The sequence below is a fragment of the Odontesthes bonariensis genome, chromosome 8 (assembly GCF_027942865.1).
Source record: "Odontesthes bonariensis isolate fOdoBon6 chromosome 8, fOdoBon6.hap1, whole genome shotgun sequence".
Taxonomy (NCBI): Eukaryota; Metazoa; Chordata; class Actinopteri; order Atheriniformes; family Atherinopsidae; genus Odontesthes; species Odontesthes bonariensis.
The window spans coordinates 14,444,520-14,470,679 of NC_134513.1; the positions used below are offsets into that span (position 1 = coordinate 14,444,520).

General features: G+C 42.4%; 3 protein-coding genes across 4 annotated transcripts; 2 read left to right on the forward strand and 1 right to left on the reverse strand.

Annotated features, from left to right (window-relative positions):
- The first annotated feature begins 112 nt into the window (after positions 1 to 112).
- Positions 113 to 11,914, forward strand: itih2 (inter-alpha-trypsin inhibitor heavy chain 2). Its single transcript, XM_075471859.1, has 21 exons — positions 113 to 317; positions 842 to 874; positions 1,066 to 1,104; positions 2,195 to 2,367; positions 2,447 to 2,551; positions 2,634 to 2,796; positions 2,875 to 2,982; positions 4,099 to 4,227; positions 4,331 to 4,447; positions 4,587 to 4,755; positions 4,845 to 4,970; positions 5,082 to 5,263; positions 6,112 to 6,297; positions 7,115 to 7,254; positions 8,757 to 8,929; positions 9,091 to 9,240; positions 9,341 to 9,454; positions 10,691 to 10,889; positions 10,978 to 11,150; positions 11,517 to 11,628; positions 11,719 to 11,914. The coding sequence occupies exons 1-21, from the start codon at positions 222 to 224 to the stop codon at positions 11,864 to 11,866; spliced, it is 2,835 nt and encodes a 944-aa protein (XP_075327974.1). The 5' UTR covers positions 113 to 221; the 3' UTR covers positions 11,867 to 11,914.
- Positions 11,915 to 12,018: 104 nt separating this feature from the next.
- Positions 12,019 to 16,023, reverse strand: kin (Kin17 DNA and RNA binding protein). The gene is made up of 12 exons (XM_075471860.1): positions 15,769 to 16,023; positions 15,578 to 15,672; positions 15,422 to 15,465; positions 15,223 to 15,345; positions 14,426 to 14,610; positions 14,269 to 14,317; positions 14,112 to 14,163; positions 13,896 to 14,034; positions 13,682 to 13,810; positions 13,493 to 13,592; positions 13,307 to 13,407; positions 12,019 to 12,336 (listed from the first exon to the last, which is right to left on the reverse strand). Exons 1-12 carry the CDS (start codon positions 15,880 to 15,882, stop codon positions 12,277 to 12,279), a joined length of 1,191 nt encoding a protein of 396 aa, XP_075327975.1. The 5' UTR covers positions 15,883 to 16,023; the 3' UTR covers positions 12,019 to 12,276.
- A 787-nt stretch (positions 16,024 to 16,810) lies between these two features.
- Positions 16,811 to 21,443, forward strand: atp5f1c (ATP synthase F1 subunit gamma). Of its 2 annotated transcripts, XM_075471861.1 has the most exons (9): positions 16,811 to 16,914; positions 17,473 to 17,507; positions 18,145 to 18,276; positions 18,372 to 18,579; positions 18,962 to 19,105; positions 19,209 to 19,273; positions 19,355 to 19,510; positions 20,622 to 20,718; positions 21,252 to 21,443. In XM_075471861.1, exons 1-9 carry the CDS (start codon positions 16,874 to 16,876, stop codon positions 21,253 to 21,255), a joined length of 882 nt encoding a protein of 293 aa, XP_075327976.1. In that variant the 5' UTR covers positions 16,811 to 16,873; the 3' UTR covers positions 21,256 to 21,443. The 2 variants fall into 2 exon arrangements, with proteins under 2 accessions (XP_075327976.1, XP_075327977.1); XM_075471862.1 differs by lacking the exon at positions 21,252 to 21,443 and having other exon boundaries at positions 20,622 to 20,722.
- Positions 21,444 to 26,160: the final 4,717 nt, after the last annotated feature.

Sequence of the window (26,160 nt, forward strand, 5' to 3'; positions counted from 1 at the left end):
GCAGGTCAAGTTTCAAAGTTTCCTCCTCCTCTTGGGGTTACATGAAACACAACAAATATTGACTGGGGTCGATCAGTTCAGTGGATTTTAACCTTCGGTTTTCAGCTCAGCTGTGTTTCCACAGGTCTCCCTGCAGATAGACAATCTCACTGTCAGTTCTTCTTTTTTTTTCCTAATGTGTGTGTGAGAACATGAGTGTGTGAATCCACAGGCCTGGAAACATGAGGCGTCTGCTGTTGTTGCTTCAGGGGCTCTTGATCCTCCATCAGGGCCGCTGCTTTGAGTTTGTGATAGACGGAGAATGGGAGGACGAGGCGGTGAGTTGGAGTTTTTTTTTTTTAAAAAAGGTCGAATCTCAGGCAAAGTTTGTTCAAGCAAATTTACGTGAACAGTGTAAAGTTAGAATGAGATCAGTTCTCCCTTATGGCTTGCAAGAGAGCCAATACATTGATTAATATTCAGATGTTTATTGATTTGGGATCTTATAGTGTTTTTATATTTAAGACTTCATGTTCATGACTTCATGGTGTTATATTTTGGGGTTTTTATTGACTTTCATGGAAACTAAAATGAGCTGAAATTGAGAGAAATTCAGGGAGAAATGCTGCTTTCTTCTTGCTGTCTTGTAAATTGTTCATAATGAAAAACCCTCAGCGCCGACTCCCTGACTTCTGAAAAGTCATCTTCTCCGAAACTTTCTGAATAAAGATGATCTTCGACATCTTTTTGGGGTTTTTAGCGCTTAAGTTAAGTTAACCATGGAGTGTTTTTTTCTGCCACAAAACTAGATATAGATTATGAGTACATGGAAGGTTCATAATAATTTTCTTTCTTCTATCAGTCACATGTACGGGACCATCGGGAGAGGCACAAGGTGAGAATTTCATCCAAACAGTCTGAAGTTTATTTCATGTGTCTGATTGTCAACAAATACAACCACTGCCATCCGAATTGGAGTTTGAAATCATCTCTCATAATTTTTTTTTCATACATAAGCTCCACTCAGAAGGCTTATGAGCACAGTTTGAGGCTGATGACTTTGGCGTGTTTGTGCGTTTTTTCCAGAGAGATATTCTGACCAGCGAAGAGCAGGAAGACTTTGAGGTACGACCGTCCGCTTGTTGTTGAAGCCCTCTTCACTGTGACAGAGTTGAGCTTATCTCCTAATCGATAAGCTGCTGTTTGAAGAGATCCTCGTGACTGACCGGTTATTGACTTTGCTCGCAGCAGATCCTGCTCGGCTTCCCTCTTTTTCTTCATCTTTCTCTAGTTTGGAAATCAGGTCGCTGCCCGTATGTAAAACAAAGGCCATCTTTTTCAATTGTGCTTTTTTTTACTAAATAAGTGGAGAACTTCAAACTAAACATGCTTCATGCACATGTTGAGTCGTAGCAGAAAATCATGAGATCAGGTCCAAATGACTCTAAAGGCTGAGAAGAAGCTAATCCATTAGCCATGACTAAAATGACCCCCGAACTGCATGTGTACCTCATTTCCAGAAAACCTTTCACTAGATTAAAAAAAATCCAAACAAATTTGCAAATTTGATGCAGCAAATCACTCAAGGAAGTCGGGATAGAGTCATTGCTTACCTCTGTGTTACATCGGTTTTCTTTTGAACCACACTTATTAATACTTTGGCAACCTAGGATACCAAAAGTTGCCGTTCTTCCATTCTTGCCGAATACAATATTTCAGTGGCTCAACAGTCCGTGGTTGATGCTCCATACGTTTTCAATGGGCAGCAGACATAGACTGCAGGCAGGCCAGTCAACCACACACATCCTGTGTCTATGAAGACAAGCTGTTGGAACACTGGCATTGCCCTGCTGAAGTAACCATAGATCTCCCTGGAAAAGACGTCATCTTAATGGCATCATTTGTCTCTCCAAATTCCATTCTACACCTCTGCATCAGTCGTACCTTCACACATATGAAGCCATCCATGTTATGGACACTGAAGGTGTATAAACTCCTTTTATACCCAATCCTGACACCCTGGCGTGTTTATCTTTTGATTGTTGGATCTTCTAGAACTTTTCTGTCTCTTCTTGCCTGAGTGTATTGCTGCATCACATTCCAGATTTGATTTATAATTTCCAAATGCAATAATTTTGTTCAGTGTAGACACTGGATGCAGATTCTCTGCCTCTTAAAATCACTTCTCTTGCATCATCATTCCTTGCCTGCGCAGGCCATCCGCGGAGATGACATCACCGTCAAGAGCTACAAGGTGGAGAGCCGCATCACCTCGCGGTTTGCTCACACAACTGTCCGGAGTTCGGTGGTTAACTCGGGCTCCAAAGCTCAAAGCATCGCCTTCAACGTTCAGGTCCCCAAACGGGCTTTTATCTCCAACTTCACCATGTGAGCCAAGATTCGTACAGTCTCAACTTTCTGGTCAGCGGAGCCAATATAATTCTAATTTCATCTTTTTCTGAGGCAGGAATGTGAACGGCATCACATTTGTGGGCTCAGTGAAGGAGAAGACGGTGGCCAGGAACCTGTATGCCCAGGCCAGAGCCAGAAACAAGGCAGCGGGCATCGTCAGGTGCTCGACCAGCCTCAAAGATTGAACTCCTTTACAGAGCTTAACGAATATATACAAATGAAATTTTTTTTCTGCCTCACAGGGCTAATTCCCAGGACTTGGAGACCTTTAAAACAGAGGTCCACGTTCCTCCCGGGAGTAACATCGAGTTTGAGCTCCACTACCAGGAGATGATGCTGAGGAGGCTGGGCTCCTACGAGCATTCGCTGTTCCTGCAGCCTGGGAGGCTGGTGCCACAGTTCCAGGTGACAATATCATGGTTGATACTTGCTGATGTGCCTGCTTGACCTCCAGCGATGCCCTCTAATCCGCACTCTTTTCAGGTGGATGTGTACATCTATGAGCCGAAGGGAATTTCCATGGTACAAACACCAAACACACTTGGAGGGCAGTTTGAAGAGCTGATTAAAGTAACAACTACCAAAGACAAGGTAACACTGAAAGAGACGGTACTCCCAGCAAGGCAGCAGAATTAATCAAATCTGTGGTAGAAAACATGTCACACAGTTTTTGATTAAATGCTTTTTTTCCAACAGCAACCCCGAAAATGATTTTTCTATTGTGAAATAAAAGCAATGCCATGGACACAACTCATGGCTTCCTACTAGCATCTGGTTGCAAAAAACGTTAGCTTCTCATGGTCATCTTGGGGCATTTGCTGTTAGTCTCTGCCCCTCTTCCACCTCTTTTCCTTTTCAGCCCTTCTTTTGTGCTGTCGGTGGTGTGCTTTGGGGTTCTTGCCCGGCTGAAAGAAACCAAGACGATCGCCTCAGACTTAGTCCTCTGACGCCAGCTTACTCATTTAGCTCGAAAATGCCTCAGGAATCTTCTGATCTCATCATTCAGAGTCTTTACCATCAGAACCAGCAAAGCGGACCCACAGCATGATCGTAACACTGCTATGTTTTACAATTGGAACAGTTTTTTTTCTTCTTCATGCGCTTTATTTTGTTGCCTACAACAAAACTGAGGCGCCACATTCTCAAAGAGCTCCACTTTCAACTTTTTTCCTATTTTTCACAGAAAATTACTTCAGAAGGCGTCGCCTTAGTGCCTTAGTGTGCAGTCTGTAGTGGAGGCGGAAACCACCGCTCCAGATTACTCCAATTCAGCCTGAAACTCTTAAGATGTTGGGTGCTGTTCTGACCTCACAAACTTCCCTCTTTTAGTTTATCCTCAAGGATTTGGATCCTTGAGGATCCTTGAGTGATTATTTGAAAAATGATGCACAAGAAAAATAGATGGACACAATCTGGCTCCTTTTATGCCACGGGTGTGTCAACATGGTTTATATTCGTGTGGGAACTGACTTTTGTGCCTGTTACTATGAGAAAGTCTTTTTCGGGTTGCTGTTCACAAACATTTTTGTCCTTGATCTTTTGATATTGCCATAACACATAGACTAGTGTTGAGATTCTAAGCTGTTTTTAATATAAGTTTTATCTTTATTCAAAGACTAATTTTATTATCATAATTTATTGCATCCCCCCTGCGCCACATTAGTTTTCTACTGTGCTGAATTTTTTTTCTTGTTTCCTTATCCTCAGTCTCATATAGTCTTCAAGCCCAGCTTACAGCAGCAGAAAAAGTGTGACAACTGCACAGGTAGCGCTATAGATGGCGTCTTTACTGTCAAATACGATGTGACCAGAGACAGCAATGCTGGAGAACTGCAGGTATCACACACACATCCATTCAATATCACGTCAAAATCTTTTTGAAAATCGATGGAAATTCTTCTGACGCGATTGCTTCATCAGCTTCCAATGCTTTCCCCAGGTCTCCGACGGTCACTTTATTCACTTCTTTGCGCCTTCCAAACTCTCCCCTCTTCCTAAAAACATTGTGTTCGTCATTGACGTCAGCGGGTCCATGTGGGGGGTCAAGATGAAGCAAGTGAGTGACGGTTGTTTACATTTGGATGGAGTTTGTCCTCGCCGATTGTCCTCATTCTCCCGATTCATGACTGTTTCCAAAACACTGTCACCGCGTGGTCATTTTCCAGAATGCACTTCATTTCATACTTCTCTTACAGACAGTGGAGGCCATGAAGGCTATTGTGGATGACCTGACCATGGATGATTACTTCAGCATCATAGACTTCAATCACAATGTGCGCTGCTGGAGTGAGGAGCTGGTCCCCGGCACGTCTATTCAGATTGCAGATGCAAAGAAATACATCCAGAACATCAAACCCAGTGGCGGTATGACAGAGTATTCCCTCATACGCAGGTAGAGCTGCTGTTATAAACTGATGCACATGAACACGTGTCCATGTTTTACTGACATCCAGGCACCAACATCAACGAAGCGCTGATGAGAGCAGTACAGATGTTGGTGAGGGCGTCCAATCAGGGGCTCATCGACCCTCGCTCCGTCTCCATGGTCATTCTGGTGTCTGATGGAGACCCCACTGTTGGTAAGATCGATTCGGGTCCACCAGAGAGGCGGACACATTTTAGTCCTCAGTCTTTAATGTCACTAAATATGTTCAAATGAAATCAGCTGATCCATCACCGACTCTCCGCAGGAGAGATCAAGCTCAGCACCATCCAGAAGAACGTGAAGCGGGTGATGAGAGAAGAGTTTTCTCTCTTCTCGCTGGGCATCGGCTTTGACGTGGACTATGACTTCCTGGAACGTATCGCCATGGAGAACAGAGGCATGGCTCAGAGGATCTATGCCAACCACGACGCTGCAGAGCAGCTGCGGGTACAATAACTGCAGGGAAAACCTTCCAGTCCGACGTCTTTCAGCTTCTTCTCTCATTCCCTTTCAGTCAAAAAGTCTGAAATATCCCTTTATGAAGGAAGACCAGCTTTGTGCAACTGTTCCATATGCAATGATTTTTATAGTGATAAAACTTCTGTATTTGAATTTTATATTTAAAGTTTGATTTGATTTGGTGGGGTGATCATTGGAAGTCAAAGCTCATTTACTATTCTAAACAATTTACCGAAACAAAACAGAGAAATCATTCCTCCAACTCCGTCAGTTCTAATTTTGTGTCAATTCATCCAAGTTTTCCCCATCTCAAAGTTTTGCTCCTTTTTTTCTGGTGAAAATACAAATATTAGAGCCTTGAGAAATCATTTATCACCTTACAGCTGCTACAATTTAGGGAGATTTACAGTTTTAGCTTTTATTTCTATCTCTCGTTTTGCACACGTGGGCAGATTTCGCGAGAAGAAACAGCCACTGGAAAATCAGTCAAAACACACAGCGAAGTGATTCTTTGCAAACTTCAAAAACCCACTGCTGCTTTACAAGAAACTACTGAAGATATCTTTTCTGTTTAGAGCCCAAAGTTGGTTTTATGAAGACGGAAATTTCCTGATTTTACAAAAAAGAATCTGAGATGAACGGCAAAATATCACAAAATAGATTCTATAAAACATGATATAAGAATTCTCTTGAGTTGCTGGTTTCTACTTTTCTTTGTCCACCATAAAGACTCACCTTTCACCAGAAGAACCATGAAACAAATCTAATATTATGAGGTGGGAACTCCCAGAGTTAGGTGTCATAAATTCTGGCCTTTTCTCCCTGTTTCTTTGCAGGCATTTTACAGCCAGGTTTCCTCTCCCCTGCTGACGAGGGTCACCGTCCAATTCCCGGAGGACTCGGTCACAGAGGTCACCCAAAACCGCTTTGATAAGTACTTTGAAGGCTCAGAGCTGGTGGTGGCCGGCAGAGTGCTGCCGTCAGAGAGTGACACGCTGACCAGCTTCACCACTGCATCGGCTGTGAGTCTAACACACACAGTCACGCACTCCAACAAGTTCCAAGCACTTTCTCCGTGAGACCCATTCCATATATTAATCCCACACTGTCTCTTACGCAGGGGTCGCTTTCCAATGTGTCAGTCAGGGTTATTAATGTTAGTTTAACCTCTTAAAGTATCCAACAATTATTCAAATTGAAATGTCATTTTCTGTTTAAATGATTACAAACCACGTTGCCTGATTCCCTAGATGCCGTTCCCCAGATGCCAGATGAAACACTTTAAAACAGGCCTGAAAACCTTTCCTTTTACCCAATGTTTTTAATGATCTCCCTTTAAATGCTCTGTCCTGTATTTATTTCGTTTTTTTTGCATTTAAAGGACTCACTACTTTTATTTGTGTATTTTATTTGCATTTTACTGTCCCTGCTTTTGATCTTAATATTTGTCTTTTACCCCACTGTAGCACTTAGAGATTTTGTTGTAAATGTAAAGTGCGTTTTAAATAAAATGTATTATTATTATTATTATTGTCCCACACTTGCCCCTCTTGTGTGGGAATTTTTTTTTAATCAGAGTGTGGATCGAACAGTGAGGCAGGCCTGCCTTGTTCATCTGGTGTATGCTTGTAAAAAACTTACAGATAAACCAAATTCCACCCACTATACCGGCCAGTGCAGTCCCAGTTGCTCTTAATGTCCTCACTTTTGGTCAAAGTCACGTCAACTTCACAATGAAATGAACCCAATCCAAACACACCAACGCACACTAGATTTTCACTCTTTTAAAATGATCAGTGACCTAACTGCCAGTATTTTCTGCCTCATGTCGTCCCGCAGGCCCGTCTGGACATCACCTTGGAGACAGAGTCAGACATGACAGAGCTGGACACCGAGCTGGCCAAACAGCAGCACTCGTTCACTGGCTTTGCCAAACAGATGTGGGCTTACCTTACCATCAAACAGCTGATCAGCGAAAGGTGAGACGCTGGAGAGCACTGTCCATAAATCCATCTGTGTTCAAAGTCATTTTTTATGCTCTGTAGTTTTGTGTAATGTATATTACATCATACATAGTCTGTACACTTGTATCTGCCATAGCAATTTTGTAATTACAGTCCTTTTTTTATTTTTTATTTGATCATTTCCTAGTAAAGGTGTGATAACTTCTTTATTTGGGGATATAAACTGGAATTGTTTCTTGAATTGTACATCTCAGTAAAGCTGTTGCAGAACAGTTGATGGTACCCACTCAGGCAGGTGGAGCTGACCAATCAGAGCGCACTGTTTTCAAACGTATGCCATACAGGCAAAATGGAGGCTAATGACACTCCACCGGCCATCTCTTGTGAACTTTAAATACAAGAGATACAGAGGTGTCAAGTAAGAAAGTACAAATACTTCGTTACTGTACTTAAGTACACTTTTTAGGTATCTGTATCTCCATTACTTATTTTTCTGCCTACTTCTGACTTATACTCATTACATTTTCACACAAGTATCTGTACTTTCTATTCCTTACATTTTCAAAACAAACAGCCTCGTTACTCTTGGCTTCAGTCTTTTTTTTTTTTTTTTTAACTCTTGGCTTCAGTTTAATGTTTATGTATTTCACGTCATGTGCGCCATCCAATACACGCGAAGCGTCTAACATAATCTTAGTGTGTATGCAAAATTGTTGCACTCTCCTACTCCGTGCCATTTTCAGACCATTTTAGGTGCTCTGTATGTAGTGATAAAGAGCTCATTTTCGTTTCAGTTTTTGTCTTGACTGTCAGCTATGACAAAGGGGGGAACGTGCGTGTGTATATCTTTTTTTCTTTGAATTTTTCAGGCAGTAAGACTTTTTTTTGTTTTTTTGATGGAACGAACATGAATACCTCACGACCTACCTCTTGAATACTACCTCACGTGTAATTAAATTCCAATTCCAAGTTTGAGAAAGAACATGCTCCTTGAGTGACTTTGTCTTTGACAGTAATAGTTTTATGATTGTTGTCTTGGGCCACATGTAGAACTAACCAGTTTTCAAATTAAGCTTGCAATTCATATAGTGGCATCTACCTTTTTTTTATTTAAAGGTTACTTTATACTTTTATACTTTAAGTAGGTTTTGGAGCACATACTTTTTCACTTTTACTTGAGTAAAGAGGTCAAGTTGATACTTCAACTTTTAACAGAGTGTTTTTAAACTGCAGTATCTATACTTCTACTTAAGTAACAAATGTGTGTACTTTTGACACCACTGAAGAGACATAATTCAGAACAAAGTAAAGAAACAAGATTAAAAAAATGGGCTCAGCTATGCATATGGAAATAAGCACACAAATTGATGTCAATAGCCTCCTTTCATGATCCAAATTCAAACCTCTGTCAGACAGCTTTTTTTTTTGGTCGAAATAAGCTATTATTGTCAGAATAAAGAGTCAGTTTGTGGTGTTGTCAGTATTTTACAACCGTAGTGCGGCTCCCTTCCTCGTAGGTCTCTGGCTCCAACGGCTGCCAAAAAGAGGAAGATCACGCAGCGGATCATGACTCTGGCTGTGGAGCATCAGTTTGTCACTCCGCTCACTGCTCTGCTGGTGGAGAGCGAGGACGCCAAGGAGAGGCTGCTGGCTGATTCCCCGAAGGATCCCAAACAAGGATGCTGCTCAGGTGCCTGACCACAAGCAGCACGATTATGTTACATTTTTACGAAACGGGCACAGTACGGTAAAGGAAAGAATGCTCAACATGAAAAACAACTTAGAAAACTGAAAAAGGAGACTATCTGTTGAATAAAATACATGGGATGTCTTATACTTGCTAACATATAGGAATGAATGGAGGAGCGGCATATACTGGCCCTTCTCCATCGCACATTGTCTACCAGCCTCCTCCATGGGTCCAGATAACTACTCCGTCCCCCCCACACGCCATCGAGAAGGGCCCAGTGGAGTGGACTGTGCCTGATAAGGTTCACTTAGGTAAACCACATATACACTTCTAGAGCATCACAAGCACTCTTCTGCGATGCTGTGTGGAAATGGTGCTCAATATGAAGCCAACTCAGTGTTTCTCCTTCAGTTGACAACGACCCTCACTTCATCATCCGCCTGCCTGGGAGCAACACGGACGTCTGCTTCAACATTGACTCCAAACCTGGTCACATTCTCAACTTGGTGTCAGATAACGGAACAGGTGCCACACCTACTATAAATAGTTGTAAAAAAAAAAAAAAAAAAAAAAGTCTCTTACCACATCTTCTGGTGTGTTTTGCGCCCATATTTTTCTTGAATGCTGCGCATTTTAAGTTTCACGCCTAAAAGAAACACGATCGTGGTTGCTTAGAAAGGGTGGGACACTGTGAAATGTAGATACAACCAGCATGAAGTGGTTTTCAAATCCCTTAAATTAAGTTTAAATGACAGAGAACAAACACCGAATCTGGGAAACTTGTCATTTGGAATTTCGTGCCAGAAATCTGTTTCCAAAGAGTTGGAACAGGAGCATTTCTCCTTCTGCTGCGTTGCATCACCTCTTCTTTTGACAACACTTTTGTGTTTTTCTTTTAATATAACTCAAAACGTTTTTGCAGTGACAGGTCCAAACTGCAGACAAGTCCATTTATTAAGACCTCTAGACTGTTCCTAATTGGGCTAGTGTCACCTGTTTCACTGGAACATGCAAAGGAAAATATGTGCGGTGTGTACGTTATCAAACACAACCGTGGAGAAACCCATTGCAGCTGATGTATCTAATTGGCAACAGGTCAGTAACATGAGTGTGGCCGAAAAAGGAGCACCTTACAGAGTCAGAGTCTCTCAGAAGTAAAGACGGTTTAGCAATCTGCAAGATCTGTCAATCGAAATTTGAAATAATTCTTGGAAATCACGCACGCTGCGTTCTCCGTTCTAAAGAAAAATGGAGCCATTCAGCTTGTTAGCAGCGCTCAGTTAAAAAGCCTGCATCTCTGTGGATCTGGCAACTTGCCATCAGGGCTATAAGGTACATACAGGTTTTAAAGCAACACATGCTCCAATCCAGACAAGGGAAGATGTTACATCCTTCAGCAAGGCAATGCTAAACCTCATGCTGCATCTATTTCATAGCAGAAGAGTCCTGGTACAGGACTGACCTGCCTGCAAACCAGACCAACTTTCCCCACCTGTAAACACATTTGGATGTTCCACTCCAAACGGTCCAGCAACTGGCCTCCTCAGTTCCCAGACGTTAAAAGAAGAGGAGATGCTTAAACATGCGCCTGTCCTAACTTTCTTGAGATGTGTTGCTGCCATCAAATTCGAGATGAGCTAATGTTTTTCATGAAAAATCTAACATCTAGCAAGTGTAGCTTGATGCCGATTCAACTTTTAAATCCAGCATGACGTAATATTTCTTCTTCTTCTTCTTTAACCCCCCGCCCTGTCCCGGAAGGTATTGTTGTGAACGGTCAGTTGATCGGCTCCAAACAGGTGCACAAGAGCAAACTCAGGACCTACTTTGGCATCATCTCAGTCTACTATCAGCCGGATGGAGTCAGTGTGACAGTCGGCACTGACTCCATCACGATGACCGATGGCAGGAGCAACCACTCCTTCACCTGGGGGTCCACAGCTGAAATCGCACAGGATGGGTAACCGAAGCACCTTCAGTCACACTGTCCGCTTTGCTGCCTTTGCAACAGTTTGGCATGACATCGTTGCGTTTCTGTTTTTTTTTAGGGTGAGGATTTCGATTCGGAAGAACTCTGTTGCCACCATCACAATAAATGATAATGTCCAGGTGATGGTGCTGCTTCACCGCGCGTGGAAGAAACATCCCGTCAACGTTGACTTCTTGGGGGTTTACATTCCCAATGAAAACCATCATTCACCATTGGTACATGGACTCATAGGTAGGCCTATGAAACACTACTGAAGACTGTAGATGTTCAAGCTTTAATATGTGATCAGCGTAGGGACGACTGTCAGAATTACAATCCTTACCCATCAGCACAATTATAAATATCAGTTTAGATTGATACTCATATTAGAAAATGAGAAGCATCCTCTGTTGGGGAGAGTAACCCCCCCTGTGTGAAAAACAGGTAAGAAAGCATGTTTTCAACCTGTTGGGTTGGAAAAGCCTCTGAATCAGGTCTGAAAATCTATACAAATCAGATAGATCCAGTATATTAAAGTAGTCCCAGATTGTGTTATTTCATCCACGGTCCAAGCCCAGTTCAACGAATTAACTGACACACATAAATGTGATCCGACAGGCCAGTTTAATAGAGAGCCTGAGGTGAGCGTGTACGACATCCACAAAGGAGCCGATCCCCTGAAGAACGAGGCCACCATGGAGGTGAAGGGCAATAAGCTGCTGGTCACCAGGTACTTCATCGTGCACTTAAAAGCAAACTGTTAAAAAACGTTTAAAGCTTTCGTCAGAATCCTCATTTCTCGTGTTTGTGTGCGCATCAGGGGCTGGCAGAAGGACTACAGACGCGATAAGAAGCGCGGCTCCGACATCTACTGCTGGTTCATTCACAACAGCGGGAAGGGCTTCATCGACGGCCATTACACCAACTACATTGTGCCAGGCCTGACCAGCTTCCTCCAGACGCTCTAAGCAGCCTTATCCACATTCAAATACCCACGCTGCTATCGACACCTGGGTCAGCAAAGTAATGAGGAAAATAACAATTTAAGATGTAGATGAAAGTGGAGGATGTAACTTTGTGTGTAACTGATGTCACAAAACAAACAAAAAAACAACAACTGTATTTTCCACACAAGAGATTTATTTGGACAAACTTTACGTTTCCATTGTTAAGATCAACCTGAATATTGTCAAAAAAAAAAGACTAAATAAAAAAAAAAAAATTAAAAAAAAGACATTGCTCTAAGTTTCCCTGATTTCTCAAGCAGGTGAGTTGTGGGATGCGTGTATGTACAGGTGAACGTCTGGGAATTAACTCTGACACAGTAGAGTCCCTCAGCCCAAAGACTGCCTGAGGCTTAGACAGAGTGCTTGCTCGGTCAAGCCAGTTTCGAGAAGTCCTCGTAGGCGACGTCCACTCTCTTCCCTTTCTGAGGACCCTGCGGACGAAGAAAGAAAAATCAACTTGAAGCACAGCCGCGGGAAAACCTCAGAGATGAAGCCATGCGTATCTTAGATACCGATTCATTCAGAGTTACACAGAACCAAGGGTGAAGCTGCATGGCCAACACTAAAGCTGGATTTACAGTTGACGCGTTGCTCACGGCGGTGGCGGCCCGTGACGTCAAAATGACGTTTCAGGCATGGCGCTTGCCTTGAAAAGACGGCGCAGCGCGTTGTCGTGGACCAGACGATTTTTTGTAACTTGGCTGCGCCGAGAACGACAAACAGGATGGACCAATGTGAGACCAGGCTGAGTCAGGAGGTGTGTTTGTACAGGCACCTGTACGAAACAGCACTGAAACAGCACAGGGACCAACGTAAACTCCCAAAACTCGTGGACAGAGATTGGCAGAACTTTGAGGAAAGAGGGAGAGTTCTGTAAGAATGTGTGGGAGAAGCTACGGGACAGATACGTGAAGGCAAAGAAGAGGGCAGAGACTCCAAGTGGTGATGCCGGGGGCTTCAGACCTTCACCTCTATTGACTGAATTGTCTTGGCTCACGAACTTCGTGAAACAGAAATCAGATACTGCAGCAGTATCATTGATGACAGTGTTCCTGCTTTTGACGTTTTCTTCTAGACTTTCTTCGTTGTAGAATAGCGGTAACCTTCACATAGCAGCGACACCTCTGTGATGGAGAAAATTGCAACTACTGGCGCATCGACTTGCGCCACCGTATATAGCCGGCACGAAATCGTGACGTCATCAACACCGCTCGCGCTAGCCGACACGGCAACCATGCTAGAGGCTTAATACAAGCAGAAGTAAGCCTGCCCCCTGGTGGCAACAATCCAGAGCCAACGCAGAGCCTTGCTGCGACAGAAACGCGTGAAGTTAGAGATTTCATGACGGGCGTCTTTGGGTTTGGGAGATGAAAGAACAGATGCAACTGCGGAAACACTTACGGTGTCGATTGCGAGCGTGGCGCTGAAGTTTTTCTCGTCGATCCCCTCCAGCACGGCCTCTGCGTCTCGGTAGGGGCCGTTCAGGATCAAAACCCGTTTGCCTGCGGGGGGTTTCACAACGAGATTGACGGCAACTATATCCAAACGACCTTCAGAAAGTTCCTTCGGGTTACAAGGCGGCAGTACCTGGTGCGGGTATGACGGTTTCTAAGTGATTCTGGTCCAGTTTCAGTTTGTCTCCGGAGTCGATCATTTTCACCACCGCAGCATATCTGTCTCGCATCTCCTGCAGCCAGAAGAGATCCACAGCTATTAGCAACAAAGATCTTCTTCCTACGCATATTTATCAATTCAAATCAGTTACAACAGCGTTACCATGATAACAGCCTTCTTCTTGTGGTACTTCTCTCCCAGCCTCTTGGTGACGACTTTGACTACAATGTTGGGCTGCAGCCAGTAGTCAGTTCTGACAGACTGCTGCTTCTTCTTCTTCTTCTCCTCCATCTGAACGAAAAAGCATCACAGGACCGATCAGAACGCTTGGCAGCAACCGCAGCCGACCAAACATAAACACACACGCAATCGCAACCTCAATGATCTCCTCCAGAGCAGACTTCTTCTTCTTCTCCCGTCTGGGGTCTGAACCGGAGGATGCGTCTTTCCTTTTCACCGCGGATGATGATGATGATGTCGCTGCTGCTTTCAGAGCGCTCGCACCCAGGACAGAACTAAAGGGAGACACAAAGTCCAGTTAGAGACTGAAGGCCTCAGTAAACTTATTCAACCCGCACAGAGACACCCGTACCTTGATTTAGAGGGGCCAGCTGCAGAGGAAGAGGCACCCAGGTTGAAAGCAACTGCAAGAAAAAAAAAAAAAAAAAAAACACACACACATAAAGGTGAGTGCAAAGAAAAGTTTTGTACAACAAAAGCTTTCGTCACACAAGAAAAACAAGACTAACCTTTTTCCTCCTCACTCTCACGCTTGAGCTCTGTGTAAACCGGATTTTCCTACAGAAAAGAAACAAAAAGCACAAAAAGGTTTCATTGCAAAACTTTAGATTTATTTTGGCCAAACCAACAAAAAGGACAGTGCGCGTCTGCGACGCTGGCGCTCACTTCCGTCTCCTTGGTGTCGCGGCCTCTTCGGACCTGCTCCTCGATGAACTTGGCGCTCCTCTCCTCGTCATCCAGGTCCTGCTTCTTCTTCCTCGCCTGCTCCTCTTGGCGGCGGATTGTCTCCGGGTCGCGGTCAATGTACTGGACGTACCAGCCTTTAGGGGTCTCGTCGACTTTGCACAAACCTGGTCGTCACATTGAAGTTGGAACAAATTCAGAGAAATCAGGACTTCTCCCCATGAAGATGGCAGGGAGGAGTGAATGCAAGCCCCGCCGGTCCATCTGTGAGCAGGCTGTTCTCAGACACTATTGAATGCCTCCTAACATACCCCCCCCACACAGACTTCAAACGTTACAGCATTTAAAAACCTTTAAATGATTGGGGTGTTGAGCAAAAAGAGAATAAAAACAGACTCTGATTAGTTGCAAATTTTTCATCTAACGCTGAACAATATATGCAGGTTCTGGATGCATCAAATGACAAAAAAACAAACAAAAACGAAGCTGAAATCGAGGAAGAATTGGAAAATGTTTCCACTTTCTGAAAATATAAAAAACTACAGGAGCAATGTCTCAGTTTTAACATGTGACGTTATGCTTTAGCCATTTTCGCATTTCTTTTGAAAGGCTTCTGCAAAACTGAGGAAGTCTTTGTCAACCTTTGACTTAATGGTATGATCTTTAGAGACAACTTAACCTGCAACCTGTGCAACTCTGAGCTACAGAGTCAGTATACGATGGACATCTTGATGAGGATCCCAACCAACCTTAAACACTGTGCGCTCCCACTGTCTTACCCTCTCTGCCCAGCCACTTGGTGAAGTCAGTGAGAGTCTCCCACTGCGTGGAGTTCATGTGGACGTGCTCTCGGTGACTGATGTACTCGTTGTAGACGATGTTGTTGTGCACGCGCTTGGTCCCTGTGGATCAGAAAATAATAAGAACAAAGACTTTCCAAGAGCTGTTTGAGGACATCTAATTGAACGCCTTCCTCACCGAAACGTCTTCTGATCAGCTCCAAAAAGTCGCTTTTAAACTCGCTGTAATAAAACAAAAAAAAAGAAGTGTTCTTGTTATTGAAATACCACTCGCGCGTGTTTGTTTCTCTATGATGCCAAGAAACAGCTACACACAACATCGTCTTAAACTCACTCTGAGAAGTAGTCCATGAACTTTGTTGGGTTTTCTGAGGCCAGCAGCAGCTGCCTCTGGTGGGACTCGGACATGCAGTGACACTTGAAGCCATTCTGTCAACATAAAAAAAAAAACGGTTGGCAAACATGTCTTTAAACACCAGCAACCTCTGACGGACCTCAAAAAGACAGTCCAGATCGACATCTCACCTCGTCTCGGCATTGTTTTTGACACATCTGGCAGTACCACCTCAACTTCTGGAGACCTTTGGATTTTATGCGGTTGCTAATCGCTTTAGGGGAGAGAAAATCCGCCTTTCCCATCGCGACCAGTTACAACAAACAAACAAAACGCGGTAAAACACTGAAATTAAGACACCAGTTGCTAGGTTTTCTTTCAAAATCCGTGGTAAATACACGGACATGAGCCCACTACCAAGATAAAACCGTTTCCGCCTGCCTGACGTCATAATCTCACGAATAAGCTAAAACTCGCGATAAACATGTGCTGCATTTACGACCTACTGGTTAGCTCCGTATTTCTTATTAAATATCTTCTTTTGATTGACAGGAAGCATTTTCGGTCAATATTTTGCTTCTGTGAATTTTAAGACAAGCACGAGCCAAGCTCGGTTGAAAAATTGAATGAAATAGCACCTAAATAAAACTAACAAAAGAATGAGATTTTACTGTTGAAAGTAAAGACAGATATTGTCTATTCCTCAACGAATCTTTTTGTAAAAAAATTTAAATTCTTCTATTCGACATACAAAAGGCAAGGAGATTTGGTCACATTCGCTTGACAAGATGGAAGAGTCACTTGATTGCAGGATGTTTTCACTGAGTCATATGGGAAAATGCAATAAGCGTGTATAAAGGAGCTTTAAATGAATAACTTTAAACACACCTTCAAGCACGGTAAGTGTCAACAAATGATTTATAAGTTTTCAAAGTTGTGCTTGTATACATTTCTGAAAAAACTCAAACATAGGAAACGGGTGTGTGCCTGATTTACTCAAATAATCACCAATGCCAAACCCTTGAGAGAAATGACCAGTTATAACAATTGTAAAAGAATATGGTGAAACAAATGAATGTTTTTGCACAGGATGTTATAGCTTTAACCAGAAAAAAATACTTATATTCTTGATGAATTTTCAATCGAACCATTTAACGTCAGTGAAATGTTTGAGGCTATCTTGCGCGAAGTTTATTTGAACAAATATTCTATCAGTCCCTGAAGGTGGCGTCCATCCATTTTGACTTTACTTTGCGCCTGCGCAGTCCTGTGTGTCTGACCTTCATAGCAGTAACCATGTTCGCCAGGACCAGCGCGTTTGTGTTCTCCCCACAATGGTAAAGTCATAATATTCTGAAAAACCTCTCTAACTATTTGTATTTTTTTGTCTTTTGTGTATGACTGTTTCAAAGGCATGTGTTCGAAATAAATGTGTAGCTTTTACTTGCGGTAACGCACGCAGTTCTTGACTGCAAGGACGTGCTAACGTGCAGGCCGCAGCTAATGAATGACAGCAGTGTGCTCAGTTGAGAAGGGACAACTTCAGCCGGCTAAGAGCTAATGCTAGAACGTCTTGACATTGTCCGAGAAGATGGAGACGAAACTGCAAAACCTTATCAATGACTTTTTCTCACGTTATCTTTTTACACCGCCAAACACCCATTACTCAGCTAGGGTTAGCAAACTGTCAAAAGCTTTTTCTGATGTTAGCCTCTAAGCTAAAGGGTGCACCTCTGACGTTAGCACGAAGCTAAATCTGGGTTGTAAAAGCTTAATTTTTCTACTCTGTTGCGAGCACAGCAGCTAGAGGCTTGTGTCATTGCTAAGACCTTTAATTATGTTGTACATTGATGAAACTTGCAACAATTGCTCACATGCAGTGTTTCTGTTCACAGTGGGCAGGTCAGGAACATGGCTACCTTGAAGGACAGTAAGTACTGTTGAATGATATTAGCTTACTTGAAATGTAAAAAAATTCCCTGATAATATTGATCCGATTATAATCTCACTCTCATATCACTGTAGACAAAAATGCTGTACTCTTGTGGGAAATGTCATTCAGCTCATTAGGCAAATGCAGGGATTCACGTGCTGGCTGTTATGACAGGAGATACAAAACAGTTTTAATGCATTTCTAATGGAGTTGTTGTACCTTTGAAACATGGCACTACTTTCTTTTAGTTTATCCCTGAGATCTCGGCTCGACCTTGCAGTAAGAGGACTGTATTGGTACAACTTGGGAGGGCTTTTACTACAGACATAGGGAGACTTGCGTTTTAGGTTTTGATTAATCTGTGACTGAGCACCTCTTCATTGCTAATTTGAGTCAAAATGTTTGGATGCATCATCATTTTCAGATGTTAAGTTCAATAGAATATTGAAAACTTTTGCTCTAAATATCAGAGATTGACACAATAGTTAAAGGTGTTTCATTTGAAATAAATTCCACCAAAATGATGTCATTGTTATTTTGGTCTTGTGACTTTCACACTGAAGGCTGCGGCGTTCAGATGTTTGCGACGTGTTGCTGCAGAAACTGCGATTGTGAATATTCTCTCTTTCTCTAGTCACCATTCGGCTGAAGTCCATCAAGAACATCCAGAAGATCACAAAATCCATGAAGATGGTGGCCGCTGCCAAGTATGCTCGCGCTGAGAGGCAGCTGAAGCCCGCCCGTGTCTATGGCAACGGTGCTCTGGGTATGCTCTTATGTTGAGTTGGATTTTAACTGGCGTACGCTATTAAATGTGTGCGACACTTGCCTAAAATTTCCCCCTTTCCTTCCGCGCCTCAGCCCTGTACGAGAAGGCCGACATCAAGGTGCCTGAGGACAAGGCCGTCAAGCATTTGCTTGTTGGCGTGAGCTCCGATCGTGGACTCTGTGGTGCCATCCACTCTGGTGTTGCCAAGGCCATCAAGGCTGAGATCGCCAACCTGACTGGCGCTGGCAAGGAGGTGATGGTGATAAATGTCGGAGACAAACTGAGAGGCATCCTGCATAGGTATGAATAGACATGGCGCCCCATATTGCTCCTCCTTACAGCACCGATGGAGGACATGAGTGTGGTCAGTGTTTGGGTTTTACTGTTACAGCTACTGTAAAGCATTTTATTGAAAAAAAAAAAAAAAAAAAAAAAAACAAAACTGGGTGAATAGTTTTTCAGTCCTCAGTGCAGGAAAAATCTGCAGGCTGTTTACAGTTTTACTTGTGGTTTTATTATGGCGAAGGCATTAAAACACTGCTTTGGCAGCTTAAATGCTGAGCTAAAGGAGTCTCTCTCGTGGGAGTCGTGGAAGCATCTGTCTAAATTAGAAGGGGACATAGGAGTGAAAATGAACACACTGAGTCGTTTACCACGACAATGTCCTTTTTGATCTCCTCAGAACTCATGGAAAGCACATCATTTTGAACTGCAAGGAAATCGGCCGCAAGCCACCCAGCTTTGGTGACGCCTCCATCGTCGCCACCGAGCTGCTCAACTGTGGATACGAGTTTGACCAGGGTTCTGTCATCTTTAATAGATTCAGGTGTGATGCTTGGAGTTGGGAGGTTTTTTATTTTTTTGTTTTGATTAGTTTAAAACGATGCTTGGAATGCTTTGTGATAAAAGTTATTTTCCTCATCATGCAGGTCTGTTATCTCGTACAAGACGGACAAGAAGCCGGTGTTTTCCACAGACACCGTTTCCAACTCAGGTGATACCCGTTTATTTTACACAAGAAGCGTTGACGTTCACTGTCAGAGCTGCTGTTCAAGCGCCTCTTCTTCTGCTACAGAGAACATGGGCGTCTATGACGACATTGATGCCGACGTGCTGAGGAACTACCAGGAGTTTGCTATGGTCAACATCATCTACCTGGCCATGAGGGAGTCCTCCACCAGCGAGCAGAGCGCCAGGATGACTGCTATGGACAGCGCCAGCAAGAACGCCTGTAAGATTCTGGCTTTCCTGGCTAACACACAGGATGTGTTTGTAGAAGTTTGGGAGGTGATGCAGCTACCTGTGGACAGGATGTACAGATATGTAGGGCCCATGCTACGCTTATTAGATTCATATTGAAATAACAAGAATTTGTGTTGTTTCAAAGGAGACACCAGGATTTCCCTCGATAGAGATGGATACTTTATTATTGGACCAGTAATGAGACGAGAAACGAGGCTTTAATCGGTTTGTACAGTTTGGGTCCGACTGCTGTTGCATTCGGTGGCAATTGGGAATTGTAACGTGGGAGTAGGCCTCTCAACTTCAAACTTCCGGCATTTTACTCAATTCCCCCCAAAAAGGTAGCTTCCACCAAAACATGAAAGAACATTTAAAGCAATTTTAACTCGTTTTTCTCTGGTTAATTGTAACGTGAGATGAGCGTCGGTTGATATCAAAGCGACCAAGTTAATCATGAGGCAGCTGCTTTTCCCTGCATTATGTGGGACTCCAGCTGCCTCGCATCAGCTGTGGAAAATAAATCTAATGTGGCTTACGTGAACTTGGCACCGGATACAGTCCAAAACAGGATTTAGCAGATACTTTCAGACAAGACTTAAATGGTTTGATGTTAATCACTACTTCCTCTACTGTACTTTGTTGTGGTCAAGCTGATCTGACTGAGGGGTGTAAAGTAGCTTTCACGTGGGAGATTTGGGACAATGGCATTCCCGCTTGGTGTTCCTGAAGGTTTGGAGTGTCTTTAGAAGAGCGCGCTAAGTGTCTGTTGTGATATTTAGAGAATTAAAGACCGAAAAACTAATCGAGGAGCTTCGGTCTTACTTTACTATCTTTTGTTGTTGCTTTTATTATGTAGTTTCACAATTACAATATTTTTTGGAATATCTTTTGCTTCCTGGAGGTGAAACCTTTCTAACATTTGATGTGACGACAACCTGCCTCAGTTAGAGAGTACGCTGCACACAGGTGGAGAACTTGATTTAGTTTTGGTCACCTATTAGTCTCATCTCGAGCTTTATTTTGGTGCCGAGCCCCGTTCTTCGTCGCCCGCGGCCATGATTTGCATTTGACTCGAACACATTTCTCTCTGCTCTCCTCAGCTGAGATGATTGACAAGCTGACCCTCACCTTCAACCGTACCAGACAGGCCGTCATCACCAAGGAGCTCATTGAGATCATCTCAGGAGCCGCCGCTCTGTAAGTTTTCTATCCTGTCGTCAATCTTGTTCACCACCCCCCGCCCCCTCCTTCATCTTCTTCAGTCACTTTTTTTTTTCTTTTGCTATCTTCCTTCGTTCACTCGTGAATTTTCCCGAGTCACCCTCTCATTATGATCCTCCTTCTTTCCGGTAACTTTCTGACCTTTTGAGACCTTTTTTTTTTTTTTTTTTTTGTCTCCCTCACGATTAATTCTTGGCTTTGAATGTAAGAGGTTTTTTTATTTTATTTTTTTTATAAAGCTGTCACATTCTTTCATGACTAATTCTTTGCTCTGACCTAATCTTCTCACCCTCTGCTGAACTCAGGAACTAAGGCTTGTCTTAACAGAACAGAGGAGGTAACGCAGTGGAATAGAGTTTAAAGTTTGGATCCCTCCTGGGCTAGTTTTAGCTGTAGGAATGTATGTATATAACAGGCTAGATGTCCTTTAGCGTTAGCCAGTAGTTTTCATAGGGTCTGAAAGTTTTTGTTTTTTTTCCTCCTTCATGCTTTGTTTTCTTTCTTTGCAGATAAATGGCCGACGTCATCGTTCCCATTGCTGATAGCTCTTCAAAGTACTTCGGACACACCGTTGTCGAGTCTAATGAGCATTTGTGCTTCTATTTGTAATATATATGGAGAAAATAAACCTCTTACACAGAACTGTCACCTGTTCATCAGTCCCTGTATCTATTTTCCTCACAATAAATTCTGATGACTGACATGAATGTCGATTGTTCACTTGTAAAATTCAGCAATTCATTTCCTTTTATGAATAAGAGGCAGATGTCTGTAGAGTTGTTGTAATGTCCTAATAGAAATATGGCTGCCTTACAGCAACGAGGGTCTCAAGCTGTTAAGTAATTTTGTGTTTCTCAAAAATAAAAGATAAAAAAAAGATACTTAACGTGTGGCAAGATTTGATAATGTGGCATCTAGTAAAGTTTTTAAGGATGCATATACTCACTTTAGTCCAAGCACTATAATACAAGCTAAAAATGGGTCAAAAACTTTACAAAATGCACTTAAATGTGACAGTTTGGTTTTACTACATGTCACCATTCTAATGGGTTTTAGAGCGCTAAAACAGAAATTACTAGTGTAAGTGGCTGTTAGCCAGATGTTGGCTACTAGTTATTTGACAGCTGTGCCGATTTTTAAAAACTTCATTGTAGTGTGTAATTGAAGACATTGCTGTGATGTAATCCCACCTGTTAGTACCTTTTATGTTTCACAAATGCAAGTAAGGAGTCTTTCCGTGCCTGAAGTGGAGGGTTCCTGAAAGGACCCCGTCCTGCCATGGAACCATCCTTTGTTATGCTGTTGGTAACTTTGAGAAGTTAAATTGGAAATATGAACAAACACAACTTACAGGTCTTGCTTCCTCACTCTCTGCTGTGCTTCAGCTCTTCCAGTCTGGTATATACAGGTTAGTAGCCATGGAAACTGAAGAAGAGGCAGTGACCTTAACACTGGTTAGAGTCCTGGTTCTGACTTATTGTTTCTACTCAGGGATAGTAGATTCTTGCAAACTATGAGAAGCATTAAGACGATCCAGAGAACTATCGTTTACCTTTTATTCAGATTATCTCTGGAATTCAGCTGTTTTTTCACAGCAAAAAACATCTCGTTAAGTGGGCAGTTGAAGGGAAAATGACAGTTTTTCTGATTTCGCTACCATTGCAATCCAGACTTGCACTTCGAAGAAAAATCCTTTTCCGAGTTAATCTTAAATTGAAGTCTCAAGTTTTACGTCACACAGTATTAATTTCAGGACAATATATATATATAAAAAAAATCTTTCTTCTAACATATTCCAACTGTAGGTGTAGAAATTTGCTTACAAGTCTAAGTAATGTTCAAACAATCCTTTTTTTTCCTGCTCTGCAACACGTCAATCAGTGGATATCAGTGGGTTGCTGTTCAGTAAACGTCCACCAGGCTGTGCTGTCTAATAAGAAATGTTAGGCCTTCTGGGCTAAAGCCACACAACTTGAATCCTCTTTAGACTTAAAAGTGGCCCTTTTGAGCTTATAAAAGAGACATAACGCTTGTTAGCTGTGTGTGTCAATCAATTTACTTACTATGTCAGATCTGATACCTGATCTGAGTCCGGCCATTTTGGTTCAATCATGGGGTTTCTCATGTTGATGCGGACTGAAATGAGATGTTTTGGTCCATGGCAACCGTTTCTGCCGAATATAGACGGAAACAAAAGATTCTTGTGGTTTTCATTTATTATTGTGTATGCTTTTGTGTGTTCCCGTATCTGAGTGTGTGTGTGTGCATACATGTCCTGCAGACCTTGTTTGTCTATTGTATTTGAGCTTGTTATTGTTTACTCCTGAGGGGAGTTGGGAGCGATTGCATCTGAACACTGAAATTACAGCGATGCCAGACTCTGATAAACGCAGTCAGAGAGCAGCAGCCTTCTCATCTCCCCCTCGGTGGTGAGGGACCGGCAATCCGGCGTCACATGGAGGTGGGTGAGGGAACGGGCGGAGCTGGGTACGAGGGGGTTTGGGGGTCATTTGGAAATCTTGAAGAGTTTCTAGTGGAAAATTCCTACATTTTCCGAGATTCAGGGCTCTGGGTGATGGGGCAGTTTGTTTATTCTCAGATTTTTAAAGCAGTAATTATAAGTACGAGCCAATGCAGGGTTCTGGTGAAAGGAGGAATGGAAACCAGGAAGTCCAGTCAAAAGGCTTACTGACCCCGAAAAGCAGTTCAGTGTGGTTTATTCCCCCCTTTGTGACAGGGCAGCATGTAGTCTGAAAAGTTATCTCAACACCAATAACTTTCACATCTATGTCTCGATGTGTACAGCAAGTCTTTCAGGTCTTGAAGCCGACCGTTAAAATGAGGGAGGAAGGACTTCTTTTAAATAACTGGGTTTAAAGGTTTATAAATCTTGGAACCATCGGTTTAACTAAAGATTATTGACACAGCTTATCAAATAAATTTGCAGTAGCACTTATCGATGATGTCTTTATACAAACAGAATCATAGAAAAAGTCTTTATTTCTTGCAATGAGTCAGATCTCACAGCAGACAGTGCCAACTTGGGTGTCAAGTCCTCACTTTTTTCATCTGTACTCCTGATGAAAAAACAACAGAGACAACACAATATTAATGTTTTAATCGTCTTCAGTTGAGTTAATATGAGTTAATATTGAGTTAATATGAGTTATTATCTAACTGCAGCCTCTGAGGGAGAGCAATGAAGCAAATGTTCAGGTGCCAAAATCTGCAATTCTTCAAATGACCACTTGTTGATCCATCCTGAAGTTCACCGCTGCAGTAAAGAGGTTTTTGATTTCTATAACTCTCGCTTAAGTATTTGCACACATTTGTTCTTTGTTAATGAGTTTTTTGTTGCAAAAAAACAGCTCTTCCAGCTGGGAATGCAAGAAACTGGTGTCAAGAGCGCTGAAGAGGAAGCACCTAAAGCACAAAGTGTGCTGTGGAAATCTCTGTTTTCACCGCAACACGTTTAGAATGGCAGATTAAGCTCCTTATTGTCTTGACATAAGGACTGCGTGTATCTGTGTGTATATCCACAATAGATGGGAGTGAGTGGAAGTCAGAATGCAGGTCAGCAGAAAGGACAAAACTCTCACCAGCACACACACACACACACACACACAGAGGCAGCAAATGCTCCGGAATATTTGCTGATATGTTTCGTCAGGGTTAGAGATTCTGCTCGGGGGCTGGGTGTAAAATCTCCATAAGAAGTCCAGATTGATAGTTGCAGACATTTTTGTTGTCACATGCAAACGGCTCCGTGAAATCTCTGAACATTTGAAGACCGCAGTGCACGTGTGATGAGGCTTAAAAACAGAAATCCATAAACTAGTGAGTGATGTCACAGTGGTTATATCCCCTTCTATCTCAGTACATACACTTTAAAGCTGTCACCTACTGCAATGTTGAATATATATATCATTATTACCTCATCCTATCCTCTCGTGCCCAGATAAGCGATTTAGAACCAAGCAGTCGGTTATTTCATTAGTTGTTATTTTACGCTTCTAGAAACCAGAAATATGTACAATGTCTACATTGCCTGGTATTTTACATCTTTCCAACACATGTTCACTGTCTCTACATGCTTAATGTGCCTATTATACTATACTTTTTCTATTGGGACTATTGGGACACATGCACTAACAAATGGGGCTGTTTTTGGAGGTAGTCTTGCACATGCTGACAGACCAGTGTTCAGCTCCAGCAGAAAACCGCTCTCCTCCAGTTTTACTTACAGTAACAGTGTTTATACCTGTGGTTTTCTATGCATTTTATCTCTTCTATGAACCAAAGCTACTTTGTTAAGTTTAGAAAATGAAATATAAGGTTAATGTAAGGACATAAAGAGATATACATACAGACGTACAGAGCATTCAGACACTGTCATTGCTGTTCCAACACCTTGAATATATCTCCTGTATATATCCAAAGTACACATTTCAAGTACACTACCTGGGCTAAAAAAAGAAATCCAGGAATATTTTTGATGGACAACGTTTAGCTTTGATTACGGCTAGTAGTCTCCAAGGCATTTGAATAGGTTTTAGGAATATCGCATATTATATATCAACGTTCAATTACTTCAAGAGTTGCTTTAATATTTCCCCCATCATCTTGAATTGATGATAGTTGAATCAAAGAAATTTCAATGGGTCTTCTCAATGAAGTCTCCTGCTTCTTAAACCACTTTATATGTTATACTTAATGCATTGTGGATTGGAAAGAGAACAGGGGTCCAGTTACATGACCGAGCCGAGTCTTATATAATTTGAGCCCGATAAATCCTGGCATCCTCATCTTGGAATATACCTGTGCCGGCGATGAGAATCTAAAAGAAGTCATATTGCAGGAAAAGCCTTGTCATTCATTATATTCAGGCAGTCGGGCACATCGTGGTGCTGAACCCAGACCTGAATAACTGAAGCAACTCCAGATCCTTTTCTTAGTTAAATCCAGGTGGGGACTCTTTGAAAAAAAAGATGGGCCAGGTAGGGTGATTCTGGTTTCCAGAAACAATACAATTACAATGCATTTTCCTGGATACTGGGCCATGTGTTCACATGTCTGCGGCAACTAGCAGCGTAAAGCATAATGTGTGCGTTGCAATAGCTGGTTTATCTGTGGGGGTAGTGACTGTATATAAAAACCTGATATAACCTCCAAGGATGAAAGATTTAGCCTGTTCGGAGGTAATCTTTGAAAATATTGATATGAGGGATCTTCTTTGTAAATGTTGTTCCCATTTAAGTAAAATAGGTAATGTGAAATATGCTTTAAACGTGTGGATATCTAAGGACAAAAAGCTGCTCGATGTTGGCAGGTTCTCGGTCATCACTTGCGATTTAAAAAAAGAAAAGAAAAAAAGTGTAATGGTTGAGTGGTAATAGGGCTCAAAGATAACTGACATAG

Coding starts and splice junctions, on each gene's coding strand:
- itih2 (XM_075471859.1), top strand. CDS start 222: ATGAGGCGTCTGCTGTTGTTGCTTCAGGGGCTCTTGATCCTCCATCAG. Junction 4,448..4,586: donor GGGGGGTCAAGATGAAGCAA/GTGAGTGACGGT, acceptor CTTCTCTTACAG/ACAGTGGAGGCCATGAAGGC. Junction 7,255..8,756: donor AAACAGCTGATCAGCGAAAG/GTGAGACGCTGG, acceptor CCTTCCTCGTAG/GTCTCTGGCTCCAACGGCTG.
- kin (XM_075471860.1), bottom strand. CDS start 15,882: ATGGGAAAGGCGGATTTTCTCTCCCCTAAAGCGATTAGCAACCGCATA. Junction 15,346..15,421: donor GCTGATCAGAAGACGTTTCG/GTGAGGAAGGCG, acceptor TCTGATCCACAG/GGACCAAGCGCGTGCACAAC. Junction 13,593..13,681: donor AGAAGAAGGCTGTTATCATG/GTAACGCTGTTG, acceptor TTCTGGCTGCAG/GAGATGCGAGACAGATATGC.
- atp5f1c (XM_075471861.1), top strand. CDS start 16,874: ATGTTCGCCAGGACCAGCGCGTTTGTGTTCTCCCCACAATG. Junction 16,915..17,472: donor TTTGTGTTCTCCCCACAATG/GTAAAGTCATAA, acceptor TTCTGTTCACAG/TGGGCAGGTCAGGAACATGG. Junction 18,580..18,961: donor CTGAGAGGCATCCTGCATAG/GTATGAATAGAC, acceptor TGATCTCCTCAG/AACTCATGGAAAGCACATCA.